This window comes from Genypterus blacodes, unplaced genomic scaffold, assembly GCF_046128005.1.
Source record: "Genypterus blacodes isolate CSIRO-AG114 ecotype Tasmania unplaced genomic scaffold, CSIRO-AGI_Gbla_v1 ptg000557l_1, whole genome shotgun sequence".
In the NCBI taxonomy this organism is placed as follows: domain Eukaryota; kingdom Metazoa; phylum Chordata; class Actinopteri; order Ophidiiformes; family Ophidiidae; genus Genypterus; species Genypterus blacodes.
Window position 1 is genome coordinate 6,673 of NW_027467298.1, and position 11,286 is coordinate 17,958.

General features: G+C 51.6%; 1 protein-coding gene across 2 annotated transcripts; it reads right to left on the reverse strand.

Annotated features, from left to right (window-relative positions):
* Nucleotides 1-217: 217 nt before the first annotated feature.
* Nucleotides 218-7,235, reverse strand: LOC142990504 (transcription factor AP-4-like). Of its 2 annotated transcripts, XM_076140314.1 has the most exons (7): nucleotides 6,778-7,235; nucleotides 4,110-4,275; nucleotides 3,897-3,995; nucleotides 3,633-3,803; nucleotides 3,367-3,507; nucleotides 2,413-2,580; nucleotides 218-2,320 (listed from the first exon to the last, which is right to left on the reverse strand). In XM_076140314.1, the coding sequence occupies exons 1-7, from the start codon at nucleotides 6,864-6,866 to the stop codon at nucleotides 2,153-2,155; spliced, it is 1,002 nt and encodes a 333-aa protein (XP_075996429.1). In that variant the 5' UTR covers nucleotides 6,867-7,235; the 3' UTR covers nucleotides 218-2,152. The 2 variants fall into 2 exon arrangements, with proteins under 2 accessions (XP_075996429.1, XP_075996430.1); XM_076140315.1 differs by lacking the exon at nucleotides 3,367-3,507 and having other exon boundaries at nucleotides 6,778-7,232.
* Nucleotides 7,236-11,286: the final 4,051 nt, after the last annotated feature.

Below are 11,286 nucleotides of genomic sequence, written 5' to 3' on the forward strand. Positions count from 1 at the left end.
CCTGAGGGGGGGGGGGGGGGGCTCCGGGCCCTCCACCAATCAGGGACAGACACTTGTGAATCAGCTGTACCACTTGAGAGACAGCCAACCAGGATTCCAGAGCGGAGCCGGATCGGGCCGGTGATGTCATGGTGGCTGTAAGAACGCCATCAAACATCAACAAACTAAAGTCAAGTCAGTCTGAGGAAGAAGAAGAAGAAGAAGAGACGACGGCACAAAGTTTAAAAAACAAAGTACAAACTTTATTATTCTGTCTTTACAAAGGCACAAGCCTCGTTATCCCCAAAACATTTCTCTTATAAAAAAATGAACATAGCTTCTTGATGACCAATATGTACTGAAACAGGGAGGGGGCGGAGCCAGAGAGGTCTGGACAAACAGATCAGAGAGACGAGTGTGAGGGGCAAACACTGGAGGACGCACAGGGGGACGGGGACGAGGACGGGGGGACACAGCTGTGCGTTACTGACTCAAAAACCTCAAGAGCTTCAGAGGAGGAGGAGGATGAGGAGGAGGAGGAGGAAGTACAGTAAGTGCTTTGTAATCTTGACCCCAGAACCCACCGGACCGTCAGATACGTCCACGAGGAGACGCATCCCAACACGCCGGACACACACGGGACAGACGAGGGGACGAGTGAGAGCAAGCAGACCTCAATATTCAGGGAAACGACCCAGAATGCAACGGGGCAACGAGTCGCCGCTGGTCTCTGTGCGGCTGACATCAATATTTCTTAAAGGGAGATTCCATCAGAGGAGTTCACACACACACACACACACACACGAGTCTGTCCAGCAGCCACACAAGGGGAGAGAGAGCCAATCACTAAATACATTTAAAATAGCAGTGCTGTGCCCACTGAGCCACAACATACCAGGTGTAGCTGTGCCTGGTACGACACGGGCGAAGGTTCAAATCTTCTGGAATGTGGACGTTTGATTGGCGTTTAGTGCACGAGATGAGCGCATAGGGGTTCAGACATCTGGCAGGAGACACAAAGAGATGAGCTACACTGGGGAATGCACCGAGCAAGAGTGTGTGTGTGTGTGTGTCTGTGTGTGCAGCAGGCGGCTCAATCTGACGAGGTCGCTGGACTGAAGCATGTGTCAATCTACGCTTACACCAGGTGAACACACACACACACACACTGAAACATGGATACAACAAGCTGACAGGCGAGTGTTCAGTCAGAAGTGCCAGGATACCAAGGCAAGGGCGGAGCTGTCTCTCTCTCTCTCTCTCACTCACTCACTCACTCACACACTCACACACTCTCACACACTCTCTCTCTCACACACACACACACACACACACACACACACACACACACACACACACACACACACACACACACACACACACACACACACACACACACACACACACACACACACACACACACACACACACACACACACACACACACACACACAGAATAGCTTATCTAACCCACCTGGCGCCTCGAACATGACAGTGGGAGGAGTCAAGACAAACAAAGCCAAAGCACTGATTTCTGTCGGGGGCGTGACCAAATCCCCATGAGGCCCCTGGGACCCAGCCCAGTGAGCCGCTCTGTGGACCGCTAAGTGCTCTGCTCCCTTCAGCTTTAGAATCAATCAGGTGCTTTAACTTTACAACAATCAGCTGGTTGATGAAGCTCTGGAGACGCTGCTGTGGATGAGGAGGCTCCTCCCCCTGCTCCTCTGGCATCAGGAGGAGCCTCGGGGGTTAATGGAGACGATGTTCCTCACACACTCTGGTATCTGGTACGGGAGGAGAGGGGGGGGGGAGAGGAGCTTATGACAGAGCATCTTGTAGATCAGTCAGTCGGTGAAGTGGCCGCTCGGCTCACACACCTTCACATAGAGCGATGAAGAGGGGTGTGTGTGTGTGTGTGTGTGTGTGTGTGAGAGGATATGACAGACGGCTGCATGTGTGAGTGTCTAAGTGTAAACCTATCAGAGCCGCCTATCACAGTACAACATGTAAAAAAAATAAAGAAGAAGAAGAAGAAACGAGTGCTTCAATCTGTCTACCAGCCCGGATCACGCCGCCATGACACAGCTGCTTCCTGTCATCCTGCTCTGCCTGCACCATATGAGTGTGTGAGTGTGTGTGTGTGTGTGTGTGTGTGTAAGACATCAGGGCGAGATCAGGGCAGTGAACAGTCATCGGGCCCGTCGCTGTTCGACGCCGTGTCTGAGGCGGCGGTGTCCACAGGGAGGCGCCCCGAGCTGACGATGACCGCCCGCCGCTGCTCCTCCTCGCCCCCGCCGCCGCCGCCGCTCTTCCCCTGGGTTCCCTCGATGTGCTGGATGGCCTGGAGGAGAAGGAAGCGACCTCGTGAGTCACAACAGCGCCCTCTGGTGTTCAGACGGAGCGACGCAGCAGAGCCACAGACGGGCGTCTTACCTGAACGATGGTGTCCAGGTTCTGACGAGACGTGGACACCGTGTTGATGACCGAGGCCGGGCCCATGGTTACCACGGTGACGTGATGGGGCTGGACAGACTGGACTGGCGCGGGGACGATGACCGTGGCGTGGTGGGTGGGAGCGGGGGGGGTCGCCGGGGACAACACCTGGAGGGACAGGAAGCCAACGTCAGCACAGCACACAGGTACACACACACACACATACACATACACACACACACACACACACACACACACACACACACACACACACACACACACACACACACACACACACACACACACACACACACACACACACACACACACACACACACACACACACACACACACACACACACACACACACCGCTGTGCACCATCGGACACGAGGACACGGCTGGGCGTGGGCTTCTCATGGCCACACCCCCTTACAGATGATGTCATCCTTGCTGTCCCTGTTGTTTACGTTGTGTAACTGAAGTTGAGTCTCTGCACTGTTTCTGTTTCTGTTTCTGTTTCTGTTCCTCAGCTGAAACACGCTGGACCGTTTGTCTGCTCGTCTGATTGAAGGGTTAATACCGGGAGTGACGAATTCAGAAACAAACGCGATTCAAACGTGAGCTGATGATGCAGCAAACACACCGCCAACACGCTCACACAGCAGCAGGAAGTGGACTCATGAGGTGAACTCAGAGTCAGAGTCGTTCTGACGCAGGTCCAGAATCAGACTGGACCCTCTGTCAGCTGGAGCTCAGCGGCCCTGAGGAGGTATGGATCTACTTTGTCTGCCAAAACCGTAGAGAGGCGATTTAAGGACGTGGGCGTGTTTTTAAAAACCGGACGGCGGCCTCAGAAGCGGGAGAACTGAGCTTTGACAGTCGTCCGTTGCGTTTGTCAGACGTGTCTATCAGCTTTTGGACGCTCGTCCCTCATAATGTGGACGTGTCCCACCTGTGGACTGTGGGCCGGAGTCAGGTCTCTGTCCAGCTGCTGCAGACGGACAAGGCTCTGTGTTTGGACCTGCTGGTCCTGGACCTGCTGGGCGATGGCCTTCAGCTTCTCTGGGTACAGCTGGGCGTCAAGGTTACGCATCTGGGACAGATGTGCAGATAAACTATTTGAGAGGCTAACACGCTGTGGGACTCTGAGGCTCTGAAGCTCATGAAGCTGAAGAACATCTGGAGAGCGGCGGGCGAGAGGACGGCGTCTCTGCTTACTTGCTCCTCCAGCATCATCCGGACCGAGCGCTCCTTCTCCAGCTGCTGCCTCAGCTCGATCATCTCCCGCCGCAGGTCTTCGGTCTTCTCCTCCTCCAGGATGTCCGGGGAGCCGATCCCTTCGTCTTTGTCCTCCGCACGCCTCCTTTTTGGGGAGGAACCGCTGAACTCCTGTGGGAGAGCAGAGAGACTTTGTTGACTTTGTGTAACGTGGACGATGACAGGGATTGTGTTTAGTTTCGTGTTCACTCAGTTTACGTTTACTTGTATGAATCTTTTGAGTTGACTGTTCTGCTGCATGAGCCGCGTCTTCTCCTGCTCCAGAGTGAAGATGTACTCTGCCGTCTGCTGCAGGATGGCGGCCTGGAGAGAAGAAGAGGAAGAAGAAGAAGAAGATGATGAGATGTGAGTTGTGAGACTCTCGCCCGCCCGCCCGTCTCACAGCTGGGCCTGACACACACACACACACACACACACCTTGCTGAGCTTCTCCCCGTCGCTGTGTGGGATGAGCGTCTTCAGCGACTGGAAGCCAGAGTTGATGCTCTGCATGCGCCGCCGCTCATTGCTGTTGGCGATCTCTCTGCGAATCCGCCGCTCTTGGTCCCGGGCCGTCTCTGGGGTCAGGGGGATGTTGGCCAAACTAGGGGAGGGAGACACAGCGGTCAGTCGAGACAGAGAGACAGACAGACATCAGGAGACAACTGTGCAGTGCCTGAAGATGAAGATGAAGATGATGATGCATGTTTGTTGTTTGCTTCATGAGTTTTTGTCCAGATTGTGATTAAAGGCAGAACGGCGCTCAGACTTTCCCAGACTCAGTTTGGTTTGAGGTTTGATCAAAGTCTGATGAAAGCGTTTTAAAGTGAAGAGGAGGGAGGAAGGTGTTTCTGCAACAGAGCCAAAGATGGGAAAGAGCCCCCGCTGTCAATCATCGCACTCTGACGTCATCGCACGTGTGTTTGAATGCTTATGTGTTGATTGATAAGTTCTGAGCCTGACAGGTACAGAGACTATGCATCTGCTACACACACACACACACACACACACACACACACACACACACACACACACACACAGGGGCTTTCACTTCCTCCTGAAAGCGAAACAGAGACGATGACCTCATATCAGCTGTAGATGTGGTGTGAAGTGGTTGAACAGCTAATAAAACCTTTCTAGCAGAGCAAAGAGTCAAATCCCCTCCAGCTGATTTACAAAACGATTAGGTTGAAAAAGAAAATCACTTCTGCCTCAGATCTTAAACAAACATCAGGACTTCTCTCTCTACTGTTCTGCAGCCGGTTCTAGGTAAACACCTTACTGTGTGTGTGTGTGTGTGTGTGTGTGTGTGAGGAGGCGACGCTTCCTCCAGCATCAGGCTCATCTGTCAGCCACCTACTTCTGTGTGTGATGGTTCCTTTGAAGCCGTGTAGGATAACACAACCTCACTACCTGTGTGTTAATGGGATCAGTGTTGTGTAATGTGACCTTCGATTGCAATAAATGTGTGTGTGTGTGTGTGTATAGTGCTGTAACTACCACACAAACTAAACAGCTGTGTGTTCACATGAGAAGCTTCTCTGTTGGGTCATGCAGAGCTGCTGCAGCATCCACTGGTGCTGTGTGTGTGTGTGTGTGTGTGTGTGTGTGTGTGTGTGTGTGTGTCCCCACTGTGATGAAAGTCCACTGAGCCACTCCACAGAATTAATTCGAGAGGAAATTGTGATCAAAGTTCCTCCAACATCCTCTGTATCTGCAGGTCCCGCTGCAGGCAGCCTCTTATCTGTACTGACTCAGCTGCTACAGTGCAAACACGGGGACAATTGTGCAGACACAGATGAGAAGTGTGTGTGTGTGTGTATCAACACCGCAGTGACACATCCAACAAACACTGTCACTGCCAAAACACGACCGGCTGGGATGCTCCTCACCAAATCACACAAGCAGCTCCCTCACGGTGGCTTTAGTGGCTAAAAATAGCTTTGTGACACAAATAACGGGACGGTGTGAGAAACAAACGTGAAAAATACCGGATCGTGCCTTTAAATGGTGAATAAGTTGTGTATTAAGCGTCTTATGGCGGTTTTGTAAAACAGAGTACATTTTCCCGTATGCGTCGTAAAGAACTACGTTTCCCATAATCCTCTGCGGCCGCCAGCAGCAGCAGTGTATCCCTCCGCTTCCCTCTTCAAAGAGCTGCTGCGAATTCATCGCGGGGCCTTCCGCCACAAACACACCCCCTTGTTAGTAACACACGTTAATCCCGCCGGGCCTCCGTAAATACAAGGTACCGTTACACATTAACACACCTGAGGGACCCGGGGGTCCATTACACACCCGGGCCGAGTCTCCCGAACCGGCGCAGCAGCGTAACACCGCCGCCGTGTCCGTGTTCCGAGTCAGGCACCGCGTCCTCCGCCATTACAACAATGCGGCAGCATGGCAGAGGAGCGGGGGGGAGAGACGGAGGGGAAGCGCACGATAGCGCGACGGGGACGAGTAGAAAAGCAACATTAAGCACCGCCGCGTCGAGTGGAGACGAGTTTTAAAACAATGGCGTGTGTTTACGCGGATAGGGAAACAGGAAACCGCCGCCAGGTCCGCTCGTTAGTTTGAGCACAAGAAGCCACCAGCATGGCCGCACTGCCCACAATAACTTAGAGCTGAACCCCAGGATCAGGCGTCAAACACGGACGCTTTCACCGCCAGAGTCCCCCTCTGTGTCCCCGGCCCCTCTCTCATGCTAACCCCCGCACATACATGCGAGCCCGGGGGGAGAATTAGCGGGGAAAGAGCAGAGCAGAGCCGCGCTGAGGTCCGGAGCGGCAGCGTGGTGCGCGGAACCACGTGGTTTGTGTTTGTTAGCCACAAAATGCAGCAATTTCACAGTGAAATGTGGCGAATAACGGCGGCGGGGCGCTGCTGAGGTCCGAACCGGAGCCCCCCCAGGCTCTAACGGGCTGTGTGTCCGAGCTCCGGGCTCCATTAAAGCCCGCAGCTGCCCCTGAGCGGGTCGTGAACACAACAACACATCGGGTCAAGCATGTTGCCTTCAGTGCGCGTCCAGATGCGCTCATACGCGGCGTGTAGCACCGAGCAGAACCCAACAGAACCGAGCGGAACGTGTCAGAGAGCGAACACATACCTGCAGAGACCACCGATCACTTCTTTCTCCGTTTTCCTGAAGTGTGGCAGTGAGGGCACCTTCTGAGCTGGAACCATGAAGTACTCCATGCTCGCCTCTCCAGCTCGGCTCCCAAAATAAGACACAAAAAAAACAACAGTCGCCGTAAAAAAAAAAATAAACAAAATGGTGACGATGTTGACCAAAGATCCAAAGCCACACAGAATCCTCCCGGTGCAGATGTGGAGCCCCGGTGTGTGTAACGTAGTAGTTAGAGCTGCTGAGAGTTGTAATGTTACTCGACTTCCAGCTGATGGGGTTCCCTCGTTGTGTGTGTGTGTGTGTGTGTGTGTCTCTCTCTCTCTCTCTCTCTCTCTCTCTCTCTCTCTCTCTCTCTCTCTCTCTCTCTCTCTCTCTCTCTCTCTCTCTCTCTCTCTCTCTCTCTCTCCCCCTCCCCTCGCTCTTTCTCCCTCTGCATGAACGCGTGTGTGTGTGTGTGTATGCAGCTGATCGGATGGCTTTCAAGGCGGGAAACAGCTGGTCGGAGTCGCATCACTACCTCATGCCTCCCTCCGCACAGACAGGGGACTGCATGTAAACAAAGGACTATTTAGTGCAACAACATCGAGCAGGCGCGCACATGGAGCGACACGGATCCACGCAATAAAGACACAAAATACAATAACAATATCATTATCAATCATTTGTGATGTTGTACTCGTGAGTTAAAGCGTTATTAACTAACTCAGCTGCGGCTGCGTGAGGACAAAGACACACACACACACGCAGTCTGCATGTGTGTTTACGTTCGCCCTCTTTTAACGGCCTCAGTTAAGTGATATTTGCTTTAATTAACAAATATTTGCCTCTTTATAGGACATTAAACGGACAATTACATAACAAAAGCACGAGTTGGTTCATTCAGAAATGTGTATTGCTAAGTTGCACTTAAGCGTGTATGATGATATCAACAAAGAAGATATCACACACACACATGCAAATGAAAATAGCCCTATTAAACATCGTAAACACACAATGGAACCAAACAGCTGCGATCAGCCAACAATCAGCTGAGGAGTTTGGTTACAGCGACAACAAACCAAGGAGGGCGGACCACACACGCACACACGCGCACACACACACACACACACACACACACACACACACACACACACACACACACACACACACACACACACACACACACACACACACACACACACACGGTAGCTCCTTGTATTGGAGCACATAAGTAGGTCGAGCTGCCTCATGTGTCACTTCAGTGTAGCAGCAGACAAACACGGGAGCAGAACGATCCTGTGACTGTCAGCCTGGCCAGTGGATGTGATCGTTAGATACACACGGGTTCATGGTATTTATAGATAGATAGATAGATAGATAGATAGATAGATAGATAGATAGATAGATAGATAGATAGATAGATAGATAGATAGATAGATAGATAGATAGATAGATAGATAGATAGATAGATAGATAGATAGATACAATCCACATTTAAGACAGGAATAAACAATTTTATGAAAATATTAATAATTGTGTGTCTCCAACAGAACAGCAGCCAGATGATGTATGTTGTTGTTATATGGATGTTATGTGAAGATAATGTGTTTACATTTCATTTTTGGACCGTTAAAAACAGCTGGTGGTCTCAAAGTGTGGGCCGGTGTGGAAATCTCATTTGGAAACTGAGAATTTGAAGAATTTGCTCAAATCTTTTCAATCAACCCTCATGTTAAAGGGTCAGTCACGTCGAGGTGAGACGTGAAATGTAGAGATTTGTTTTTCAAATGAATAAACTCTCTGAGGATTCCTGAATGAATCCTCTGCTGGACTCTTTGATGCCCTCTGGTGGTAGAATGAGGGAGGAGCATTGGGTCTGCTGAAGACCCGAGCCCCCCGCATGTCCTGAGCCCCCCACAGGTCCTGAGCCCCCCACTTCTCTGAGCCCCCCCCACATGTACTGAACCCCCCCCCACTTCTCTGAGCCCCCCACATGTCCTCAGCCCCCCACAGGCCCTGAGCCTCCCCCAACATTTACTTACTTACTTTTAATCATTACTTATATATGAATACAATAATATATATAATAATGTGTTCCCATGACCTTATAGTGGTGTAGTAGTGGTGGACATGAATGGAACCACCCAAGCACCCTGCATAGTGACATCATGAATGATGTCATAGGTGACATGAACATAACCTAGCAGCCCCCAAACCGAGCGCTCCTTTGAGAACAGCTCTAAAGTGAAAAACAGGCTGATTCCTCTACAGAGGCAAACATCTGCATCATGCCCAAGAAGGAGCGACCATCACTGAGGGCGAGACGCCACGCAGAGCGGACAGAGCGGGCAGAGCGGGCAGAGCAGGCACAGCAGGCACAGCGGGCAGAGCGGGCAGAGCAGGCAGAGCACCGGAGAGCTTCAGGGAACCAATCACCTCAAAGGTAACAACCACCTCATGTGCCTTTACATCATGTACCACATGTTGCTCAGGTACATCAGCAGCTACAGAGCTAAGCTGAGTGTTTACATCTTATATATGTGTAAACTTTACAACTCTAAATGGAGAACACGTGTGTATGTTTGTAATGAGTCGCTTCAATCGCCTCCAAACTTGTCAGAAACACAAGTTCAGGTTCCTGCATTCACACACACCTGCTCTCATTCTGTTAAATTAGGGGCGGAATTATTAGTTTTATGTTTTATTTGCATTAGCAAACTAAAGTAGAGGAAGACATGAATGGAACACTCCAACACCCCCATGATGACATCATCAATGATGTCACAGTTGACATGAATGCAATCACACTAGCAACCCCCCATGATGACATCATGAATGAGGCCAAAACAAAGGGAAAACAAATGAAAGCAGCTCAGTGATTTAAAATATAAATAAATAACACTTTTGTGGTTTGAAATCTATATTTGATCTATTTTCATTCTTTTTAATCTTATGTCCTCTCTGGGGTAGTTAGTTATTTTTTCATTGTAACTGGATATTAAATGAAAACTAAGTTCTAATAAGACAAACTTACTGACTTACTTCAGTTCAGTTACATTTATTCATTCTCTACAGAATAATCATTATGGCAACATTGCGGTTGCCAGGTTGTGGAAAATCCCGCTGGCTGATCTACTTTATGATAACATGCTCCAGGAGGCTCCGTGGCCCTGAACCCACCTACTCTTAACTTGTGATGAGCTACAGACAGGATGGTTCAGGTCCAGATGCTCTGCAGACATTCTGAGCTTTCCAGATTGTACTTATTAAGTGTTTATCACTTATTCATGAGGCTTTAAACCAACATGTTGACATGAATTCATGGGTGCAGTCACGGTTGAGGCTTTGAAACGTTCTGATGGAATCTGATGAAATATAATTGTTGCCTTTTGATCTCCAGCTGGAGGTGTGTGTGTTTGTGCTGAATGGAGAACAGAATGTCGGTCAGTCTGATTTATAATATAAGCATGAAAAGCAGGAGGACAGTCAGTCAGTGAGAGAAGCAGACGTGCCGTCGGCGGGGACAGACAGGGAGCGCTTGGAGCGGAGCGGGGACTGGCCATGGCGGGCGGAGGGGCGGAGGGGCGGAGCAGCGAGCCTGCCTGCGCTGAGCTGGCAGACTCTGGGCAGGTCCTCCTGACGGGCTGGCTGGGCTCCGGGCGGCTGTCTGCGCGCTACAGACGGTCGTGGGGGGAGACCACCACCACCAAGCACCGCCACCAGCACCGAGCAGCACCGAGCAGCACCGAGCAACACCGAGCAACACAGAGCAACACCGAGCAGCGGCACTCTGCGTCCCCGCACAGACGGAGCAGCTCCGGGGACAGAAGCGAGAGAAGGACGCGCACAGCCCCGCCTCGGCATCTGGCAGAAAGCGGCGGAGAGGACGGAGCCGAGCGCCCCCACCCCACCACCCCCTCCAGCCCCGCACCCGGCCGAGCTGCCCTCTGCGCCCCCGGGAGGACCGCCGACCACCCATAGGAAACCCCCACTTGACCAGCGTTGCCATTGAGCGATGCGTTTAGACTCGAGGAGGCAACACCTTCATCACCTTCATCACCTTCGTCACCTTCTGCGTTCTTCATCTTCAGCACCGGCGGCGGTTCTTCTTCATTTGGTCCTCGGAACACTTCAGGCTGCGGGTCCGGCTGTGTGACACTTTGTGACGGGTTCATCCCGCGTCATCGACCCGTCCACGGTACCGGACAAAGTTGTCATGTCACAGCTTAGTCTCGATTTCCTCCGTTCATGCTGAGCCTGAATGTTCTGGAGACAAACCGCCTTAACACACACACACACACACACACACCCGAGACGTGTCCGCGCGCTACATTTCGGTTTAACGTAGAAAAGGCGACACATTGACGGGGAGTCACTCGACACCGACACCGACGGCGCTTGAGCCATTTTGGACTTTTGCGTGTCAAAGTTTCCCGGGAGGAGGAAGCGGACCGAACCGGATCATCTCGTCCACATCCGCGGCGTTTCCCCGTCAGGTAAGCCGCCCCC